At 39.2% G+C, this 24,089-nt stretch overlaps 1 protein-coding gene and 1 pseudogene across 5 annotated transcripts in view; one reads left to right on the plus strand and one right to left on the minus strand.

Moving 5' to 3' along the window:
- The window catches only part of Nsd2 (nuclear receptor binding SET domain protein 2), a 68,895-nt gene that overhangs the window by 27,833 nt on the left and 16,973 nt on the right, over nucleotides 1-24,089 (minus strand). For all 5 annotated transcript variants that reach the window (XM_075943948.1, XM_075943946.1, XM_075943947.1 and 2 more), the window contains 7 exons: nucleotides 23,025-23,184; nucleotides 16,045-16,211; nucleotides 14,504-14,983; nucleotides 9,260-9,404; nucleotides 5,612-5,730; nucleotides 3,565-3,646; nucleotides 2,340-2,464 (listed from right to left, as the gene is read on the minus strand). In XM_075943948.1, coding sequence (XP_075800063.1) covers nucleotides 2,340-2,464; nucleotides 3,565-3,646; nucleotides 5,612-5,730; nucleotides 9,260-9,404; nucleotides 14,504-14,983; nucleotides 16,045-16,211; nucleotides 23,025-23,184 — 1,278 coding nt within the window. The remainder of the gene's footprint in view (nucleotides 1-2,339; nucleotides 2,465-3,564; nucleotides 3,647-5,611; nucleotides 5,731-9,259; nucleotides 9,405-14,503; nucleotides 14,984-16,044; nucleotides 16,212-23,024; nucleotides 23,185-24,089) is intronic.
- Nucleotides 12,679-13,339, plus strand: LOC142832933 (cyanocobalamin reductase / alkylcobalamin dealkylase pseudogene; annotated as a pseudogene).

A 24,089-nucleotide genomic window follows, 5' to 3' on the forward strand; every position in this document is an offset into this window, starting at 1 on the left:
TACATAATCCTCTTTCTTTCAATCAAGTGTGTAAAGGGAGGGAACTATAAACATGCAAAACATAAGTGTTCTAAAGCGAAGAGGTGGCCTGATTCCCCAAACAGTAATTTTCACATTAGAACTAGATTCAACAGTCTCCACAGCTTTTCATAACACTAAAGCTTTGCTCATGTGTTTCAGGCACTCAGCACTGTACACCTGTAAACATTCACTGTCGGGGTCAGTAGTACTGACACATACTGGATAAATCTACTTGTTCACCTAACGTTTTTAAATTAACAGTGCAACTCTATAAAACAAGCTATAAAGAATAGTCACACAAGTCATACAAGTAGTTCAATAGAGAAGGCCTAAAAATTTATTTTATATAAAGAACGTAATGTATACTGTGAGATTTATGTTATCACCTTCAAAATGTAAGAAGGGATTTTAATTTAATGCATCGCCTACATAATATAAATGTACTTAAATCATCTACCAACTTTCTGGTGCTGCAACTAAGTCTTGTTACAAAATGCTTTATCTTAGTCTTTCCAAGTTCAGACTATTAAGCCAGAGATGGCACCAGCTGCTGTCTCTGATCCACCCTCACTGCTGTCACCTTCAATACTCAATGCCGATGATCAAGAATGACAGACAAAAGTTCAGTAATTCAGTATTTTTCTCTCTCCCATTTCTGACAACATAAGTAAAATATCACTTGGACAACTAAACCAAAATATTAAGTAAGAAAAACTTGTTTATAATCTTTATAAGGCTGGAATATAACATAACGGTAGAAAAGGATTCACAAGTCCCTGGGTTCCAACCCCAGCACTTAAAAAAAAAAATCATAAATGAAAATTCCAACTTAAATGTCTAAATGAAGAGGTTTCTAGAACAGAAACCTTCCATTTTTAACATGATTATCTGGAACTTTAGACCATCTTTATTAATTTTCTAGACTGCTAATCTAAATTTGGATTAAGAGAGGAAAATGGAAAATAATTTGTATAAAACTAGTCTTTTTGTATTAGTAACATTTTAGATAAAAGCTCAGCAATGACTTGAATGTACACACTTAAACAAAATGCTTAGTTTTCTACATATAGCAACTATCAGCAAGTCCCAGACCTGTGAATATGAGCACTTGAGATTATGACTGAGTTGGTCTGTGACTGACATCAAACTAAGGAAACAGTTTGGATTTACACCACACTTTCAGGTTCAGAGCAGTGAACAACAGAGTTTCTCAAGGGTGTTCCATTGGCCAACCAGGTCCCTGACCATCATGCAATGGAAAGCCCAGTCCTCCATTAATGGGAAGAAACAGCAAAGACACATCCAATCTTCTACTAGGGACCACAGTAGAGGCCAGGCCAGAAGTGCTGCCTTTGATCCAAAAGGAGAAAGGGGACTGTCTAGTTCCCACATCACTATCCTGTTCCATAAAGACCAAGATTATCAACTCCTTACAAATATTGTGAAAATAAATCTCCAGTCTACAATCAAAAAAAAACCCCACAGAATTATAGAGACCAAAATAACAAGAAATTAAAAATGGAAAGTAAGATCCATAAAGGTAGTCACTAGAATCAAATCAAATTAAAACCACCTCTATACAAAAAAAAACAAAAAAAACAAAAAAAAACCAGAAACAGAAAAACAACAAACACCCTTCCTTCATCTGTAGCTGCTCCTTGTTTTGGCAATGGCAGACTTTAGAACATGCTACACTACAGTGATGGCAGCAGCAGCTTGTTATAGTACCACCGACTTCTCTGCTATCATATATTCTGCAAGTTCAGAGAACATAGGAATCTTAGTACAGTGACAGTTCTAACTTGTCTCCACACTCACATCTGAAATATGCCAGAACAAAGTATCAGAGACACGCAACGCATGAGGACCAAGAAACCTCTGGCTTCCCCACAGGTTTTTGAACCCCTCCGTTCCACCAGTGTGAGTGCACAGTGGCCAGTGTCAGTATGGCCAACAGTATTCAGTGGCCATTGTAGCATATCCTGGTAAAGCCAGTGTGAATTTCCTTTCATGTGAGAAAACAGAGTGAGGTTTACAGAACATACCATTTTAAAACAGATTGCAACAATTACTCTGCAACAAGACTAAAATATGACACTTAAACATTCACCATGTGCATGTATGTATTTGTATTCAAAGTGCTCAGTGCACTATTTTTTTCAAGTTTGTGAATTTTAGATGGCTAAGAACACCTGAATCTCATCTATCCTATGGAGAACACCAACATAATTCTTTTAAAATAGATTTTCACTCACATTGCAACTTGAGTAACTAATGGCCTTCACATGAATGCCATGATATCACTATCATTATTTTACCTCATTCTCAGTTAAGGATGCAGAAGGAGATGAACTTTTGCTAAACCCCAGTGCAGAAGATGCAGTTGCAGAAGCCCGATTTCGCTTCTTCAGTGGTTTGCAAGCATCGGACAGATTTTTCGTTGCTGTAAAGTAAGTTTATTTTATCAAGTTTAAAATCTTAAATCTTCCACCTCCTTACTGCTTTAAATAACTGAAGTAAGTGAAGCTGTAAAGATAACATCCTTAGTTGTCAGTAAGGGCTTAACTTTTTATCATAAAAAACTCTTGATTGTATTTTTTTTAAAAAATGCAAACTATACAATGAGTCCCACATACTACTGTCTACACCCCACCAAAACCAACAACCCAAGGCCAGTGTAGCTTCATCCACACTTGGATCCAAGATCCCCCCCTCTACAATTATATCTGATGCAAATTCCATATAGAATTTCATGCATAAAAAGCCTAGTATATACCTCTAAAGTAAAAACTTAAATATAGTATCACTTTAATATTTAAAAATAGCTATTCTATGTTCAAATTTACAATCATCCACAAGTGTTTATTTAAAAAATAGCTGGTTTTTAAAAACCTGATCATCTTGTGCAGCACAAAGAAAACAGTCTTTCCAACCATACCTCCTCACCCCAAAGTTGGAGAAGGAGACCACCTGTGCTAATCTATGAGACAGATGTCTCAACAGGATAATCCACCAACAGGTCAAAAAGTCTGATTTTGTCCTTTTTACTGTTTAGCTGGTTTTCATAGAAAATCCTTTAAGCTGCTTTCTTATTCATATGAAATAGAAACAACTAGTCATGACTTTTACTCTTGGTTGGTAAGTATGAACCATCAGGAGCCTAAATTAGAGTGAAAGAATTTATAGTAACAACTCATAAAGAAATCTGAGTATTTCTGGTTTAAATTTCTCTTCTAATAAAATTTCAAATTTAAAAAGTTAAGTGAAAAATCAGGAGAAAAGTAACTTCAATATGGCTATGACAATTTGCACATTAAATCAGTTAATTTTTCAATTCCACAAGATCTTTCATACTTGTTTTTGATCCTAGCTTAATTGTTGACTCTTCTGAGGCATCCCTGGAGTTGCCCAACCCTGCTCTCATTTATCTCTATACCTCTCAGGTGCCCAGACTAGAGGCTCCCCAAGAGCAGGAGCAGGCTGCCCTGCTTACCCGCCCAGGCACCCAGAGGAGCCAGGAATAAAGGAGCCTGACCACATTACCTGCCTGGCTCTTGAGCGAGGAGGCTGCCTCTATGGTCTTGTAAGAGCTTGTCCTGGCCGTTTTGTCGGTGATTGTCTCTCTCTATTATTCAAAAAAGGGGGGGGGGGCAGACAAAGAGAAAGAAAATAAAGGAAAAAAATTCTCCTAATGTGAATGAACACACGTTGCTGAAAATTTACACAACAGAAACTTCTTCCTTTGAAAATGTGATCCTCACACTCAAGAAGACCACAATTTCCCAAACTGATTTTTTAAATACTATGAACTGATTCTTTTCTTACTTCCTATGCTAGAAGCTGTCACGGGTACTATAGGCAGGGCTGTGCCAATACCTGCCATAGTTGTGTTAAGATACATTACATAAGTTATATTTCATTTGCTGTCTAAACGTCCTACTGAATCCAAAGCAGAGGAAATCTAGCTTTCTATTCATTTTTTAATATTTATTTATTTATTATGTATACAATATTTTGTCAGTATGCCTGAAAGCCAGAAGAGGGCGCCAGACCTCTTTACAGATGGTTGTGAGCCACCATGTGGTTGTTGGGAATTGAACTCAGGACCTTTGGAAGAGCAGGCAATGCTCTTAACCACCGAGCCATCTCTCCAGCCCCCCTAGTTTTCTATTCAAAAGGTCCAATCAAATAGTCATCCCTTCTATGTCAGTTCCAGCATTACTAGTGTACTACTACTGGGGATTTCAAAATTTTAGACAATATTTAGCTCTCAGAGATCAACAGCTAAACACCTCCCACAGCTAAAGATTGGGGGGACAGTTTCAACATGCTGAGTCAGTCACTATACATTTATAATTTTAACTACTTGGGAGACTGAGGCAGGAGAATCATAAACTCAAAGCTGTCTGGGCTAATGAGTGAGTTCAAGACCAGGCTAGACAATTTAGTGATATCCCACTTTGAAAAGAAAAACTGAGGAGATGGCACTTGCTGATCTTGCAGAGGACCAAAGTTTGGGTCTCAGCATGCTTGTCTGGCAACTCACAAACATCTGGAATTTGACCTCCAAGGAATTATACACCCTTTTGTTGCCTCCATGGAATACAATTACACACATACACAAATAAAAGTAATTCATTAAAAATAAAGATTCAAAATAAAAAAAGGGGGGCCATCTAGTTGTAGAACATGTGCCTGGCATAACCATGGATTCAATTCCTAGTACTATTAAAAAAAAAACAAAGAAATGAAAACTCTGGGCATAATGGTGAGAACCCTTTAAATTCAATTTACCAAAAAGTTATTTAGATATCTTAGACAGTTGAAACAAATAGTGCTAACAGGCTCACTCTCTCTGTGTGGGCTTCAAATAGCAGACAGAGAAATCCACTGCTGCTTTACACACATGGATCTTTGTCAGTTTCACTTCCTATCAGACATCAGCAAGTTGTCCTAACAGATGCTGGCAATATTGAGGCTCAAGGCCCTGAGTTGCCTTTTCACCCATACTGTAGTTTCAATTTTGCCTCTATGATGCCCAGATTGGATTCCCAGTGAGTAAACAAGATCATGAATTACTGACAAAGTGAATAAATTCATGTAATCCATTTCCAGTGTCTATCATAGATTCTTTAACTTCCTATTGCTGTGCAAAGTATCTTTAATGTGTTTCATGCACCTCATCCACACATTGATTAAATAATAATCCCTACAGACAAAATGTTTTGACTAGTATTGGCAATGAAACTAAATATTGGGCTTATTCTACTTAAGTAATCTAGCATTGAACTAACCCCCTTCAACCTAAGAGTAATTTTTAACTCATAAAATCAAAATATTGTGTATTACTCAAAGCATCAGGATGTTCTTTTCTTGAACAGACTAGTATCAATAGTTCTGTGGTGATGTTCCTAATTGTTAATGAGCAAGTCCTTTCTTCAGTGGTCTTTGCAATGGAGAAAAAGGGCACGCCTTACTTCTGAATACCACTTTGGCAAGAGCCCAAAATACCTCACTGCCTATATCTTGGCTGAATCTCAAGAATTCTATAGCATATATTCTTATAGGCCAGGAAAGCCCAGAACACTACCTTCCGAAGACTGTGCTTCTCTGTCCTAAGCCTTTTCCGGGGTGCATCTCCAACATCAACATCTTCTGGAGGATCATCTGTCCTCTTCGTGTGATTTCTTTTTTTTCCATTTATATTACCTTGGAATGAAGAATGAGAATTGGGATAAATGCAGAGGAAAAAGAGAGTTCACAACATGCTCTAGCATTCATCATGCAAATAGTGACAGGTACATGTCCAAGGTCAATGTTTTACAGATCAATTCTTTGCAAAACAGAACAAGGACCGACAAATATTTTAACTAATTATTATCTTACCATTGTACTTTAATATACATTAAAAATATAGCATTAAATTTAAATATAACCAAGTTAAAAGGGGAGTATTCCTATCCCAAATAACTAACGCAGAAGCTTGTATTAATTACAAATGCTCGACTCATTGCTCAAGACTTATTACTAACTAGCTCTTACAACTTAAATTAACCCATTTTTATTAATTTACGTACTACCACATGGCTCGTGGCTTTACCTGTCCTCCATCATGTTTTGCTCTCTCTGTCTCTCCTGGAGGCTTCTCTGACTCTGCCCTTTTTCCTACCAGCATTCTTAGTCTGGCTGTCCCACCTATACTTCCTGCCTGGCTACCAGTCAATCAGATCTTTATTAACCAATGGGAGTAATACATATTCACAGTGTATAGAAGGATCATTTAACAGCACCAGTCTTTTTTTAAAAATTGTTTACAGTTAAGACATGGTAATCCCAGCACACAAGGAGAAAGGCATAGCACGAGAAGGTTTGAGTTCAATACCAGTGTTGGCTACACAGCAGGACACTGTCTCAAAGTGAGGAAAAGTATTTATTTAGTAACATGTAAAGACAAGTAGAATTTAAGTCAACTTTTAAAAAAACTACAATTTAAGGGCTGGAAAGATAGTTCAGTGGTTTGGAGTACTTATTCTTATAGTGGACCTCGGTTTGATTCCCAGAATCCACATTGTAGCTGACAATCATCTGTAATTCCAACACCTTCTTTTGGCCTCTATGTAGATATACATACATGTAGGCAAAGCAATAAACCATATAAAATAAAACAGATCTAAAAAAGTTAAATAAGGTCAGGTGGTGGCAAATGCCTTTAATCCCAGCACTTGGGATGCAGAGGCAGGCAGATGCCAGCCTAGCTGTGGAATAATCCTTTTGTACACTGTGTAAATATGTCACTATAATTGGTTTTAATAAACAAGCTGACTAGCCAATAGTTGAACAGGATAAAGACAGGTACAAAAGTCAAACTGAGAATGATAGGATGAGGAAGGACAGAGTCTGAGGAGTCACCAGCCAGATGGAGCATGAGTTAGACATACAAAAAGTGTTAGAGGTAAAAGCCACAAGGCTCAGGGCAGCACACAAATTAATAGAAATGGGTTAAGTTGTGAGAGTTAGTTAGTAACAAGCCTGAGCTACTGGCCGAGCATTTATAATTTATATTAAATTTCCAAGTCAATTATTTGGGAAGCGGCTGCCAGTTATTCAGGAGCAGGTGGTTCAGACACGAAAATTTCCAACTATACAGCCTGGTGTCCATAGCAAGTTCCAGGACAGCCAAGGTTATACTGCTCAGAGAAACCCTGTCTCAAACAATAAAACAAAACAAAACAGATAAAAGTTGCTACTATTTGTTCTCTTTAATAAAAGTTTTTTAAGAAGCAAAATTACATCTGCATCTTAAAGTTATATGCTTTCTGTTATACATTTGACAGTGCCTTATTTTAGGTGTCTGGAAATAACATTAATCTATGATAAAGTATCAAAATGTCACTGACCTCAAAAGATATGAAGGAAGGCAAGAGAATAAATTTTAGAGAGACAATCACTTTGAATGTGCTAAAGTTTAATTTTAATACAAATTATTTTCACTTGCATAACTGTTTGTTAGGGTTCGACTTATCAAACTTCTTGTATGTACGTATGTATGTGTGTATGTGTATGGTACTGAGAATAGAACCCAGGACTTAAATTATATCCCCAGCCATCTTTTTACATTCTATTTTGACCAAAAAAAAAAAAAAAAAAAACAACTCACTACACTGGCTGGACATAGCTTGAATCCTCCTGCCTCAGCTTCTTGAGTAGCTGGGACTACAAGTTATGCCAGCAGGCTTCACTGTTTACAAAACTTAAGAACACTGTCATTCTCATACTCACTACCTTTTGGGACAGAACACACCACCACAGCCATGTTCAGAAAGCCTCAGGAGGAGGCCAAAGTGCCATGCTTTAGGTGCCAGCAACTGCACAGGGCTGTTCCTCAGGTCTGGAATTTAAATTACTATTGAAGGAATCAAGCAGTCAGTTTAACTCTCAGCTAGTATAAACAAGACCTAACAAAGTCTTGACTAGGCTTTAATCCTAACCACACCACTGTAGGTCTGCCTGCAGAGTCTGAAACAGCAGGAGTAAGCTCACACTACAGGAGTCATAAACACCACGTGGCACACCCAATTAGACACTTCAACTGGTTTGCACTCACAACCTTAAACACTGAGTTCCAGGTTACTGACCAGCAGCAGGTTTTTCACTGTGAGGTGTGAGGTGATTCTTTTTCTTTCCCATGAACACCCAGAGCATTGCCTACTTTATCTAGGATGAGACACAGCTCTTCCTAGAGAAATCGAAGAGTTTGCAGGACAGTAATGGCACACAATTAAAAGGCAGAGGCAGGAAAATTTCAGTGAGTTCAAGGTCAACCTGATCTACAGAATGAGTTCCAGTATAGTCAGGGCTGTTACATAGAGAAACCCTGTCTCAAAAAACCAAAAAGAAAGAAATCGGAGTTCCCTAACACTAAGTCAGCAGAATAGCCACCAATAATCTTTCTTCTATAAGTTGCCTTGGTCATGGTGCTTTGTTATAGCAGCAGTAAAGTAACTCAGACACCTAGCAAGCCCTAAATTAAGATGAGTATCTCCAGGAGGTGCAAAGGGGCTACTAGTGTATGTACTGTCACAATCTAATACCTGGCAGTTATTCTAGGACAACCTAGGATGCCTTAGCTTTGATGTCTAGCATCTCCAAAACTCAATAATGAACCTTAAGAGTAACAGACTATTTATTTTTATTTAACACTCAAACACATTACACTTTATTTTTACATTAAAAGGTTTTTTTCCCCAGCTTGTGTGTCTAAGTGTTTACATGTAACAAACCTGTTACACATTTTCTCCAGGTCTTCCTCATCTTGCCATAGCCTAAACTGGTATTTGATGCAGTATATTTTAAATTTTAAACTGAAAACCTAGAAACAGACACCTAAGTGAAGGTCAACCAGTCATCTCACTTGTAAGTTCTGCTAAGAACTAACTGTTCTCCACTGGGCCTGACCCATGCACTAAACCCAAAGTGCTAGAACCACGCACCTTTCCTTTCTTCTTCTCTCCTATACCACCCCTTCAAATACTGCAACCAGAATCCCTACTCTGTGTAAACAATAAAGTGAGGTCCTGAACAGCATCAAGAACTGCACTGGTGATAGGGAGGAAATGATAACAACATGCACTGATGGGATCATGAACACTGTTCATGTGGTGACACTCTACACATCACATCCAAGCAAAAGACATATGTGTGAGTGTGTGTGTGTGCGTGCGTGCGCGCGCATGTTTACCAGAGTCTTCTTCAGACTGGGCAGAAGTCATTAGGGAAAACTTTGTATTATATCGTGCTTTCTGCTTTTCGTTGAGCATGCTCCATTGGGATCCAAGTAATTCTTCAATCTCCTCCCCTGAGACATCTGGATGTTCAGCTACAACCTATGAACACAGAAAGGAGGACAATAAGAACTCTACACTCACAAAATTCATTGTGATTTACATAAAACCAAATACAAAGTCCCATGAAATTGAGTATGTAACATATTTATTCCCACAGTATGGAATTTTGTCCAGAAAATTTGGTTCAGAGAAAAATAGCACATAACCAATTCGGTGATTCAATAAAAATTTCTAAGTGAAAATAACTGACAAATGATGAATAGAAAACATACTTTTAGCCAGGCGGTAGTGGCACACGCCTTTAATTCCAGCACTCAGAAAGTAGAGACAGGAGGTTCTCTGTGAGTTCAAGGCCAGCCTGGGCTACAGAGCAAGTTCAGGAACAGGTACCAAAGCTACACCGAGAAACCCTGTCTCAAAAAACAAAACGAAACAAAACAAAAAGTACTTTTTAAAAAACACTGAGTCATTTTTTAAATCATAATTTCCTAGACATCCTTGAAAAATCAGTAGTCCAGAAAGTTGTGCAAAAATGCTTCTCTGAGCATGGAGTGAGGTCTATTATGTCATCCTCACCAATTACAGTAGCCACACTCCATCTTTCAATCCAAGTCATAGATAAGAAATACAGACGACAGTTAACAAGCAAGCCCTAATTTTTGTCTAAGCTGCTAAACCAGCACCAAGATAACTGGTCTACAAAGGCAACAGATTCTCCACTTACTGAGTATCAGTACCCTTGGAATATGCTGAAGGCCCTCCCAACCTACTAGCAAAGAATATGCATTTTCACAAGTCTTCTAGGTGGTTTGGTACACAGTAATCACTGAGCAGCAACTCCCAGCTTTAACTGCAGATGGCAATAACCATAGGGTTAAAGCCAATGGTGTTTAGAGCCTACCTAAGATCAAGTTAATCTATATATGTCTGACATCTATACTTCAAAGGCTTCCCAAGGATTTCTAATATGCAGTTGAATTCAAGAGATAGGAACAGAGAAAAGACACAAGAACAAAAGCATACTAAGCTCAGAAACACACTCTAGCCTACCACTTATTTCAAGATAGTTCACGAGCTTTTGTATTTGTAAAGGTTGAAGTCAGGATCTGAGTTCAATCACCAGACTCCAAAGTAAAAATGTAAGGAGAGAACCAACTCCATATAGTTGTCCTCTGACCACCACAGATAAACCAAAGCATGAGTACCCACCAAGACCTGTCATATACACACACAACTTTTTAAAATAATAATAATAAGATGGAGTAACAGTTGAAGAAGACACTCAACAATGACCTCTGGCTTCCACATGCAGGTGCATGCATAGGTACTGATATCCGTATGAACATATACATATGCATACACACAAAGTCAAAAGGTAGCAACCAAATATCCTCAAGTCTTGGGTCTTCTATCCAATAACCCTAGCAAAAGAGGGTTCAGGTAGCCTAAGAGAGTTATGTGCCTCAAAAGCTGGCCCTTGACTAATTCAAAACCATTTTTATAACAGCTTTAAGAGGCTAGAGAGATGGCTCAGCAGCTAAGAGTACCGGCTGCTCTTCTAGAGAACCCAGGTTCAATTCCCTGCACCCACAGGACAGTTTACAACTCTCTATAACTCCAAGGGATCTAACACCCTCACATAGACATACATGCAGGCAAAACACCAATGCACATAAAATAAGAATTAATAAATTATTTAAAATGTTTTTAAAAAACAGCTTTGAGGACTGGAGAAATAGCCAAGCAGTTAAAAACAACAATATATATTGTTCTTACAGAGGACACAAGTTCAATTCTCAGCACCCACATGAGGCAGTTAATAACTGCCTGTAACTCCTGTTCCGCTGATCTCACACCTCTATAACCTCTGAAGGCACATGCACACATACTTTTTGTTTGTTTGTTTTGGTTTTTTCAAAACACAGTATCTCTGTCACTTTGGAGCCTGTCCTGGAACTAGCTCTTGTAGACCAGGCTGGCCTCAAACTCACAGAGCTCTGCCTCATCTACTTTTAAATATACATAAAAATTTAAAAACTGAACAACAGCATCAACAACAACAACAAAACAAACAACACAAAAAGCTAGCCTTAATTGGGCATGGTGGTGCATGCCTTTAATCCCAGATCCCAGCACTGAGGCAAAGTCAGGTAGATCTCTGTGAATTCAAGGCCAGGGTGATTTACGTGGAGAGTTCTAGAACAGGAAGGACCACAAAGAAAAACCCTACCTCAAAAAACAGCCTTTGGGGATGAACAACATGGAACTGTGAACACTGCCATCCTTTTCTGAACAGCACCTGAACCCAACGTAATGGCCCTAGTGGGCCTTACAGTCACAGTTTGAGGCTTGAATGGAACAGGACAGGTGAATATGTAAGTGAACTCTAACTACTGCGCACCTTTACCTTGGTCTACATTGTTCTCATCAAGGTGCCAATCTACGAGTTCAGTTACAATTCTTTTTTTTTTTTCAGTTACAATTCTTAGTACCACAAGGGTTAGGGGAAATGAACCTGGGCCCCAGAAAGAAATAAGAATGGAAGAGGTCTCTGGACAGTAGTCTAAATTCTCCTTTCTTTTAATATTTATTTATATTTATTTTATGTATATGAGCGCTCTATCTGCATGCACGTCTGCATGCACCAGATCTCATGATAAATGGTTTATAAGCCACCATGTGGTTGCTGGGAATTGCTGAAGAACATCCAGTTCTCTTGACCAAGCACCTAATTTTTCTATGGCTAGACGCCAAAGAAACAGCCTAGAACATGCTGGAATATAGCTAGCTAGAGTTCACATTTGGCATAGCCCTGCCCAACTTCCAAAGGATAAGAGCACACAGTTCCTCACCAATTATGTTCCAGCCTAGATGCCAAATACTGGTGGTATCCATTTAGAGCTTATCATCATACCCTGCCCACATGGAAACTGACCACATACTACTAAGTATTTTGTACCATGTCAAATCCAATAGTTAACCATGGTTCGCTAGTAAGTGTTAACACATCTCTGGGCATACTTGGCACCTGGGCAAAAGCACACACCTTCTCAGCTGACCACTTGCTCTTTTTGGATGAACACAGGTAGATACTGAGGTACAAATAAAGAGTGAATATATTGTATTCTTCAGACTTTACAGAAGCAACAGACTCTATCTACATAGCAGTAAGAAGCTGGCTTTCTTCAACATCTACTAAATCCATTCTGATATAATATGCTATAGGAACAGATCACAACTACCACTTACAATTTTTTAGAGTTGTATAGTGCTGTGCTTTCCTTTGGCCTTCCTGGTACTCAACACACCTGTTATGTTTGACAAAGCCCTCAAACCCTTCTTAAAGAGCTACCACCTTCAACCACTAAGAGACCCTGTGCATCAGTGTGTGTCCTACCACCTGAGGAGTGTTGCAGAGAAGTTTCCAGAACTGCAAATGGAATCATTGCTGACTATGAGGTCCACCCCAACCAGTGCTCAGACTGCAGCCAATGTGGCAGGGGCTGCTTACTACTACCAAGGACAAGAGGTGGATCCTGACCCATGGGGGACCCAGCACATAGCAGGTGTATGCATACATCCCCGATTTCGGGGCTGGTTTGCTATCCAAGGAGTAATATTGCTGCCAGGGATTAAAGTGCCAAATCTGCCATCCAGAAAGCCCCGATTGTGTGCCTACAAGAGCTGGCCACATCACTCTCCTTGAAGGCTTCAATTTCCATTGGTGTGACTGGACTTACTGGGATGCCGTGACTCCTGAAGAACGGTACTCAGAAGAACAGAAGATCTACTACTCCATCCCACCTGCCCAACGGTTGGCCCTACTAGGCTTAGTCCAGCCCTCAGTACACCCTAGCACTACATCTGAGCATCCATGCTTACCAAGCCTCAGAATTCCAGCAGAGCACAAAGCTGGCTTAGCCCCAGTGTCTCACTACTTGTATCCCCGGGCCCTTCCTACATTTCCCCTGTGAGATCCCACTTTGGTATGTTTATTTTGGATACAATTTGGGTTTTGAAAAAACACATTTTTTAGTTTTTCAAAACAAGGCTTCTCTGTGAAGCTATGGCTGTTCTGGAACTTACTCTGTAGACCAGGCTAGACTCCAACTCAGAGTTCTGCCTGTCTCTGCCTCCCGAGTGCTGGGATTAAAAATGTATGAAAGCACATTTTATTTTGATTATTTCCTGAAGCTCTCAGAGAGTAAAACTCAATTTACACTGGTCAAGACAAATCACATTCAAGACAGACTCAAAATCAGCAGCTGCCTTCAAATATTGGACTCATACCTGTTACTATTTTTGTGTAGTACTCCAAGATACTATTGAGTTGTGGGTCTCAATCTTCCTAATGCTGTGACCCTCTCTAATGCAGTTCCTCATGTTGTGGTAACCCCCAACAATAAAATTACTTTTGTTGTTATTGAAATAACTAATTTTGTTGTTATAAATCATAATGTAAATGTTTTCTCAATGGTCTTAGGCGACCCCTGTGAAAGTCTCCTCCAACCTCCAACGGGGTCTTGACCCACAGGCTGAGAATTGCTGAATTAGAGGATCCTAGGGGTATACACCCTTTAAAAATGGTACCCACTACATAGGGCTATGCCAAGTTATTATTTATATAAACTACTTTGAAACTGTCTGACCTACAGTGACTGATATGTTACTACTAAAGGCTTAAAGAATCTTACCATCTTGCTATCAAGCCTGCTATCCATCCACATGGAAGGAGAGAACTGACTCCTGGAAGCTGTACTCTGACCCCATATACACTGCTGTACCCTCTCCCCATAAACATGTGATTTAAGAGGAAGGAAAAAGAAATGGTCAAGGGCTGGAGAGTTGGCTCACTGGCTGCTCTTCCAGAGGTCCTGAGTTCAATTCCCAGCAACCATATGGTGGCTCACAAACATCTGTAATGAGATCTGGTGCCCTCTTCTGGCCTGCATGTCTACCTGCAGGCAGAACACTGTATACATAATAAATAAAATCCTAAAAAAAATTTTTAAAGAAAAAACTAAACAGTGCTTATGCAGTATACTAAGAAATAAGAGGATTCTGCAATAAAGGAACGTTCCTCGAATTTGGAAATCTTGTGGCATGACAAAGAACTCAGAACCCACCAGCATATTTACCTCATCCCTGTGTTTTTGACAGAAGACTAAAAACTGGGATGCGGAGTCTCCCTTCCTGCTCCGTGGAGCAGAAGCTGTGGACCTTTTTCTACCAGGAGGAGATCCTACTCCTCTCTTAGGTTCAGCCTCTGCCATCTTTGGAGGGGTACTCTTTTCTGTGCCAGGGTCACTCTCTTGGTTCTCAGAACTAGACCTTTTGGCTCTTCGCCTTCTCTTCATGGGAATATCCTCTTCTTTCATAGACCCACGGTCTGCAGCAGCTTCTTCACTGGCCCCTGAAGAGTGCACCATTTCTCCCAAAGGTTCTGCAACAATGCCAGCCTCCTTAGCCACTTGAGGGTTGAGGTGTAGCTGGTCCCCCACATAGAGGAAGGTGAATTTGGCTTTCCGTTCCTCTACTGACATGCTAGCAGCTTCCTCTGCTTGAACAATGCCCATTTCCCACTGGGCTCTCAATCTCCCTGAAATAGGTTTTAACAACTGGAAAAAAAAACCCAAATCATTATGAATTTTATTATATAGTATAAAAGGTAACTCAATTAAAAACATTTTTACAATATCAGATAAGGAAAACCTATAAAAACCCAATTAAAATTTTAGATATAATTCAGCTAACAACTCATTTCTTTAAACTATAAATCAACTCTAACAGTTTTACCTAATATAATTTATAAAAAAGAAAAAAATCAAAAAATAAATTATTTCTGTGAGTCACCAAATAGATAAATGAAAAATAACATACTTGGGTAAAAGTAAATGATAAATTTAGGCAGGGCATGGTGACTGACATTTTTTTTTTCTTCTTTTTTCTTTTTCTGTGTACCCTTGGCTGCCTTGGAACTTTCTTTGTAGACCAGGCTGGCCTCAAACACACAGAGATCCTCCTGCCTCTGCCTCTCAAGTACTGGGATTAAATGTGCACCACTATCACCCTGCCGATAACACATCTTTAATCCCAAGACTACAGAGGCAGAAGCAGGAGGATTTCTATGAATTCCAGGCTAACCTATATAAGTTCAGGCCAGCCAGGGCTATATAGTAAGATTCTGCTGATGTGGGAAGTCCTTCTGTATATGTGTTGCTTTAGTGGCTAATGAATAAAGCTGTTTTGGCCAATGGCTTAGCAGAATAAAGCCATGCGGGAAATCTGAACAGAGATATATAGAATAGGCAGAGTCAAGGGGACATCACATGGCTGCTGAAGGAGACAGATGCTGGTAAACCACAGCCTTATGGTGACACACAGACTAAAAGAAATGGGTTAATTTAAGATATAAGAGCTAGGTAGGAACACATCTAAACTTTTGGCCATGCAGTGTTGTAATTAATACAGTTTCTATGTGATTATTCGGGTCTAGGCAGCTGAGAAACAAAGGAGTAGTCTGTCTACACTCTGCGTCAAAATAGACAGACAGACAGATAGATAAAACAAGGTACATGACCAACATAAGAAACTACTTAAGCAACTATAAGGTCAAAATAAAATAAACTTGGTAAGGATTAAAATTTATTTAAAAACACATTAAAGGGACTTCTATCACCTTGATTTTCTCAGCTTTCGTGGGTGCCTGCTTCGCACTTTCTTGGCATAACTTTTCAAACTGTTCTTCTCCTTCAAAAGCAACAAGGCTCTTCTCAAATATCCAAGCTCTTTCTGGGGCATCACCAAAGAACTGTACATGATACTGGCGTGCACTTTTTTTCTGACCTAATTTTAAAAATAAAAACCATGAATATCAGAATTTGGGATGAAACTGAGGAGATCTACTAATGCTTTAAAAGTATTTTACTTGGTGCAGTTTGTGCTTATTAATTTCAGCATAAATTTTACCTTTTTATCTTTAATATATTCCATGCCCAAGAGGAAAATTCACTTATCAGAGATATCAGAGAAAATACAAAAGTAGACTAGGAAGAAGCTGAAGAACATTCTTTTGTCTTCCCCTTTCAATATCTTCTTAGAGAGATTTTTAGACAAGACATCAGCAAAAGAGAACTTCCAAAAGAGCAAACAGCAGAATGAGGCAATACACTGGACTGGATTCAGTAACCAATCTATCCCTACCCACTGATGACTAGCCTACCCACTTCCAGGGGATCTGATGCCCTCTTCTAGCCACCATGGACACAATGCTTAGAATAAGAGCAGAATGCCTCAAAGAACTGTTGCAATCACAGCAACCCTCCTCAAGTATTCCCTGATGTTACTCTTCAAGACAGGATTTTCTCTGTGTAGCTCTGGAGCCTGTCCTGGATCTCACTCTGTAGACCAGACTGGCCTTGAACTCAGACATCTGCTGTCTCTGCTTCCCAAGTGCGGGGATTAAAGATGAGCTCCTCGCTATAACTCTTAGCCACAGGAAGAAACATTTCTCAATGCAGCCAGAGGGATGAGCAAAGAGACTACTATACCCTGATATTTCAAATTTTGCTGGAGTTGAAGGAAAGGTAGAACACAGGTAAGCAAGGCAAAAGGGCAGCTCTCAGTAATAATAGGAAAAAAGATCTTTACCCTATCCTAAAGGAAGTAAAAATAGACTTCCTGAATAGCTAAAGTAACCAAAAGAAAAACATCTTCATTGAATCTTTCAAAGATGCCTCCAATTGCCAGGTGGTGGTGATACATGCCTTTAATCCCAGCACTTGGGAGGTAAAGGCCAACCTGGTCTACAAAACGAGCTCTAGGACAGTCAGGGCTGTTACACAGAGAAACCTTATCTGGGGGTAGCATGGGGGAACAAACCAAAGAAGATTCCTCCAGTAGAGGTTCAAGATGGCTGGGCAGTCCAATACTCAAGAGGCAGAGGCAGGTGGATCTCTGAGTTCAAGGCCAGTCTGATCTACAAGAGCTAGTTTCCAGGACAGGCACCAAAGCTACAGAGAAACCCTGTCTCAACCAGCACCCCCCGCCCCAAAAAAGAGTGGCTCAAGGTGAGTCCAACCTTCTAAAACTGCTTTGAGAGTACTGGAATGAAAGGAGTGTTCCACCGTGCCTAGCTAGTTTTTATTTTTATTATTTTATTTTTATTTTATGTGTATAGGTATTTTGCTTGCATGTATGTCTGGGTTTATTTTCTAGCACCTATATGGCAGCTCACAACCATCTTTAACTAGGGGACATAATGCCCTTTTCTGGCCTTCAGAATATGCACTGCACATACATGATGCATAAACACACATTCAGACAAACACACATATAAAAAACATAAAGTATATTTTTAAAAAAATTTTAAGGGCTGAAGAAATTGATCACTGGCTGCTCTTCCAGAGGTCCTAAGTTCAATTACCAGCAATCACAACCGTCTGTAATGAGATCTGGTGCCCTCTTCTGGCATGTAGCCATACATGCAGACAGACTACTGTATACATAATAAATAAATAAAATCCTTTTAAAAAATCTTATGTCAGAGAGATGACTCAGTGGTTAACAAAAATTTGATGTTCTTACATGTCTGATCAGTCCTCAGAACCCAGGTAACTGATAACTGTCCAAAACTCCAGTTCCAGAAGATCCAGTGCCTTTCCTGGTCTCTTTCAACACTTACACACACACACAATGTACATAAATACACACAGGCAAATACGCACACATTAAAAAAATGATGCCCACCTTTAATCCCAGAATTTGGGAGACAGAGGCAGGTGGATCTCTGTGAATTTGAGGCCAGTCTCATCTACAGAGGGAGTTCCAGGACAGCCAGAAATAAACAGAAAAACCCTGTCTCAAAAAACAAACAAACAAACAAACAAAACAAATTACCTCTCAGTTGGGGAGGAGAAGGCAGGAGTACATACTGTATATAATATTACTTTAAAAATAAGAAACTTTAAAAAAAAAAAACTAAAGGAACACCGAGCAGTTTGTGGCTTTTGCTAATACCTTAATCTTTTCATAGTATTGAAAGTTAATATAGATATGAGTCATAGTCCATAGTGAAGAGAATCTTTTATTGTACATAATGAATTGCTATTAATTTACATGATGTTTAGAAATAGTTAATGTCAGGCTGGAAACATGAATCAGAACTTAAGAGCACATGCTGCTCTCCCAAAGGAGCCAAGTTCTAGCACCCACACTGCGTAGTTCACAACCAACTCTAAGTCCAACTTAGAGGGATCTGATGTGTCTAGTCTCAATGGGAACCTGTACTCAAATTCACACACATACGCATAAACCCTTAAAAAGGTATTTTTTTTAAGGAAGAAAAAAATTTAATGCCTAGCACAGGGTGACGGCAAACACCTTTAATCCCAGTACTCAGGATGGAGATCCAGGTTTATTTTTGCAAGTTTAAAGTCAGTCTGGTCTATTGGGAGAAATCCAGGCCAGCCAGGGCTACACAGAGAAATCTTATTTTAAAAAATAAAAATAGTTATTACACAGAAAGGAAAATCTTGATGTATCTATCTATTGATAAAACAAATTACTATAGCTTGGCCCAAAGTTTGTAAAATGTTACTTTTTAAAAACATAATTATAAGCCGGGTGGTGGTGGCGCACGCCTTTAATCCCAGCACTGGGGAGGCAGAGGCAGGCGGATCTCTGGGAGTTCGAGACCAGCCTGGTCTACAAGAGCTAGTTCCGGGACAGGCACAAAAGCTACAGAGAAACCCTGTCTCGAAAAACCAATACATGAATGAATGAATAAATAAATAAATAAATAAATGCTTATTTATAACTGGGCATGGTGGTGCATGCCTTTAATCCTAGCACTTAGAAGGCAGAAGCATGGATCTCTGTGAGTTTGAGACCAGCCTGGTCTACAGAGCAAGTGCCAGGACAGGCTCCAAAATTACAGAGAAACCCTGTCTCAAAAAAAACAAAAACAACAAATCTTATTTATGTATTTTATGTGTAAGGCTGCTTTGTCTGCATATATGCACACCAGAAGAGGACATCAGATCCCTTGAGACTTCACTTAAGACTGTAAAGAGGGTTTTGTTTTTTTCAAGACAAGTTTTTTTCTGTGTAGCTCTGGCTGCTGTGTAATAGAAATTTGTTTAACTATGCCAAAATGTATTGCAGAATAATTATTTCCTATGTAAAGATGTGTTGCATTTGTTTAACTACTTAAAGATGTGTTGCTATTTCACCCTGCCTGCCTAAGGCACCTGACTGGTCTAATAAACAGCTAGCTGGCCAATAGCTAGATAAAGGAAGAATAGGTGGGGCTGGTGAGCAGACAAAATGGGGAGCCAGTCAAGAGCCACCAATCAATCAAGGACCAGTCAGCCAGCCACAGAGGAAACAAAAAAGCAGGACAGACAGTGGAGGTAAACAAACCTAGATCAATAAAAATGGGTTAATTTAAGCTTAAAAAAAAAAACTAGAGGGGCTGGAGAGATGGCTCAGAGGTTAAGAGCACTGCCTGCTCTTCCTAAGGTCCTGAGTTCAATTCCCAGCAACCACATGGTGGCTCAAAACCATCTGTAACAAGGTCTGGTGCCCTCTTCTGGCCTGCAGGCATACACACAGACAGAATATTGTATACATAATAAATAAATATTTTTAAAAAATTAAAAAAAAACTAGAAACAAGCCTAAACTAAGGCATAACATTAATAATTAATACTAAGTTTCTGTGTCATTATTTGGAGGCTGGTGGTCCAAGAAAGCCTGCTACATCTGGCTATCCTAGAACTCGCTTTATAGACCTATCTGGCTTCGAACTCAAGAGATACACTTATTATTGGAACTTATTATTTAGACCAGCCTGGCCTCAAACTCACAGACACCTGCCTACTTGCGTCTCCTGAGTGCTGGGATTAAAGACATGCCTCAACACACTTTTCTTTTTTATGAGTATCTTTAACCTGTAAGAATTTTATTTGGGCCAGGCGGTGGTGGCACACGCCTTTAATCCCAGCACTCGGGAGTCAGAGGCAGGTGGATCTCTGTGAGTTCGAGGCCAGCCTGGTCTACAAGAGCTAGTTCCAGGACAGGAACCAAAAAGCTACAGAGAAACCGTCTCGAACATCAAAAAAAAAAAAGAGAAAAAATGATTTTATTTGGGTCAGGCGGTGGTGGTGACACACACCTTTAATCCTGGCACCTGGGAGGCAGAGGCAGGAGGATCTCTGTTGAGTTCAAAGGCAGCCAGGGCTGTTACACAGAGTAACCCTGTCTTGAAAAAAAAATTATTTGGGAGCTGAAGAGATGGCTCAGCAGTTAAAGAGTACTTGCTTTTCTTCTAGAGGACCCAAATTCAATTCCTAGCACCCACATAGTAGCTCACAACTGTCTGAAAGGGGATCCTAGGCCTCTGGCCTCCTAGAATCCTGCACTCATGTGCACATATTTTCACATACACACCCACACACACAAAATGCACATAATTAAGATAATAAAAGTAGTTAGTGATGGCGCATGGCATTCAGGGGGCAGAGACAGGTAGATTGCTGATCTTGAGGTAAGATCTACAGAGCAAGTTCTAGGACAGCTAGATCTACACAGAGAAAACCTTTTCCCAAACAAAACAAAGAAACAGAAAAAGTAAATATTTAATTTTATCAAAGAAACTTATTTTAACATATGGTAAGTTGATGTTCTACTCTAAATATTTTTAAATTTTTATTTTGTGTGTGTGTTTGTGAAAGAGAGAGAGAGAGAGAGAGAGAGAGAGAGAGAGAGAGAGAGAGAACACATAACTTTCCAGGACAACATGGGTTGTTGTCCTTCTACCTTGAGTTCCAGGAGGGAGGGGAGAGGAAGAGGGAGATGGAGAGAGAGAGAACGAGAACATAACTTTCCAGGACAAAATGAGTTATTGTCCTTCTACCTTGAGTTCCAGAAAACAAACTCAGATCATCAAGATTACTAGGCAAAAAAAGAAAAAGAAAAAAAGAAAAGATTACTGGGCAAGTACTTTTATCTGCTGAGCCATCTCACCAGCCCTAATATTCTATTTTACCACATAATTAGCCAGTTATTCAGCATCACTAATTAGTAATCTTTTCTTTTGAAAATCCAGTATTCATGAATCACAATTTGTATGAAGATGCTCATCACTGACCCCTGCCCATACATATACTTAAGAGAGCCTATCCCCTTTAAACATCCAGGAGTCCAATTGTGGACCATGCTTTCTTCTCTCATCACTGTTCATCAAGATAGTCCACAGTGTGACCCCTGGCCCCCATAGAGAGAGTTATGCCCAGACACTCTCCAGATTCTGTGGAGCCTACTGAGCTCTTGAGTTGACAGTAGGCATTTATGTACTCACAGTCAATTCTACAAGACACAAGACTACCTCAGAGCTAAATCTGAGAACAAAGAAAAGCTCTAAATGCAAGCAAGGCCAGCTATGTACAAAATAAGAATAAAGCATAGAGAAAGTCACATGGATAAAAGACCATAGAGGTTCAAAGGACAAAAGATAGGTATTAACATGCTTGAGGTTATGATTTAGACCTTGGTGGAGCATAGTACCACACATCCCAGCACCAGAAGCTGAAGCAGAAGGATCATAAGTACAAGGACAGCTTGCGCTACACAGACCAAGTCTAGAACAAACAAAAACCAAACCCACTCAAACTGCAAAATCCTTTGTTACTTTTCCTCTCAAACCTGTTCTTATGCAATTAACACACTTATGTGCTAAATTATTTTTAAGTATTTGCTTTGTATCAATAACAATACAATTTAAATATATTACTTAACTATTTCATGAACAAATTTATCTATTCAAGTTTTCTAAGTCAAAGATTATCATTTCTAACTTTTACCCCTTCCCAAGTCTAATGAAATAAATGGAGATTTTTGTAATTCAAACTTATATCATAAAATAATAGTCTACAAATAAGCAGTCACTGTATAATTTAAGTAGTAATTTTTGTCATAAAACTTGGGAGCTAATACAATGGTAAAGACTGTTTCCCCAGCTAGAGATAGATGGCTCAGTAGTTTAGAGCACTCGTTCTTACAGAAGATGTGGATTCAGTTCTTAGTACCTATGTGGTACCATCCACAACTCCAGTTTCAGGACAGCCAATACCTTCTGACTTCTATGTGCATCAGTTATACATGTGGTTCATGTACACACAAGAAGACAAAACACACCAGGCAATAGTGGTGTACACACCTTTAATCCCAGCACTCAGGAGGCAGAGGCAGGCAGATGTCAGTTTGAGGCCAGCCTGGTCTACATAGCGAGTTCCAGGACAACCAAAACTGTTACACAGAGAAACTTTGTCTGGAAAAACAAAAACAAACAAACAACAATAACAAATGAAAAGAAAAAAAGAAAAAGAAACCAGAAAAAAAAACAAAAAAAAAGGCAAAACACTCATACATAAATAAATCTAAAAAATTTTTCTTCAACACTTGTTTCCCTGTTAGTACTAGTTCAATCAGATAAAGACTATACATAGGAAATAAAAGTGTCACATCAGAACCAATCACCCACCTTTGGTAAAGATGCAAAAGTAGCCAGTAAGGTCACTTAGCAAAGAAGGAAAAACATGCAAATTAGAAAGGTTTGGTGTAGAAGAGGAATATGGAAAAAAGAGTCAATATTTAGTACCTTTAAGCTTAGTATGGCTGTGAAGGAGTGGATCAGCAGAAACCATGCAAGGCCACCAAGGGTAACCTGACACTTTGGACCACACCAAATCACCCACATTGTATTTCAACAAGAGGCTGTCTCTGCCAGTACTTGGACAGGACTCCTTCTTAACTGGAATCTGAAAAGTGAACAACAAAAGACAAATATTAACATTCAGTAACTTACCTTAAATTCAGTCTTCTATCTATAAAGAACAAGTATTAATCAGAGGTTTAAAATCAGAAGTTAATTAAAGGTTCAAAAAAATGTATGGAGAGGACTGGAAGAGCATCTGTCTTCATGCTTAAGGCCTCGAATTCAACCTTCAGAGAATACCCCCCCTTAATGTATTTAAGGTTTCATCTTTAATATCAATCACTTCTCACAACTGCTTTCCCTCATTCTCATCTCAAGGATTATCACAAAGCTGGAAACATTACAGGTGTGCTTTATTCAGAAACTCTCAAAACATACTGCCCCCTACTCTGACCACACATGTATCTGTTAGATGGTCTTTGAGAATATGTGTCTCAATCAACATATCAATCTCCTGTGCTGAAGCAGGGGTCCTAGCCCCACCAATAAAGACAAGTGCTCTGTATCCATGTGTGAGCATGTGTTTTGAGTGCTCAAAGCTCAACTAAGCTCAGTTTCTCAATCTCTGGAACATGGGTAAACTGAACATCCTTTTAGGGCAATTCTTCCAAGACACTATAGGTCCTGCCCCTGCTGCATAATTACTCTCAAATCTCACCGCCTGTTATAGATTTGTAAGCATGGCACTGGAGACTACTGGAGAATCAGATTATTCTTCCATGAGATATTAGTACTCAAATGATTGCACAGCATCTCAGTATTACCTCACTGTGTAAGTAGACGGTAATTTTAACCAAATCAAGTGGCAGAACTAGGAATAAAAGCCTGGTCTGTGACAACATTCAGAGGCCTCTTCAAAGAACTGTGAAAGCATAAGGTTAAGCACATCTATAGGCATATCCAAAACACTCTAAATCAGCCCAGATTGTTATACTGGTCTTTTAAAAC

The sequence above is a fragment of the Microtus pennsylvanicus genome, chromosome 12 (genome assembly GCF_037038515.1).
Source record: "Microtus pennsylvanicus isolate mMicPen1 chromosome 12, mMicPen1.hap1, whole genome shotgun sequence".
In the NCBI taxonomy this organism is placed as follows: domain Eukaryota; kingdom Metazoa; phylum Chordata; class Mammalia; order Rodentia; family Cricetidae; genus Microtus; species Microtus pennsylvanicus.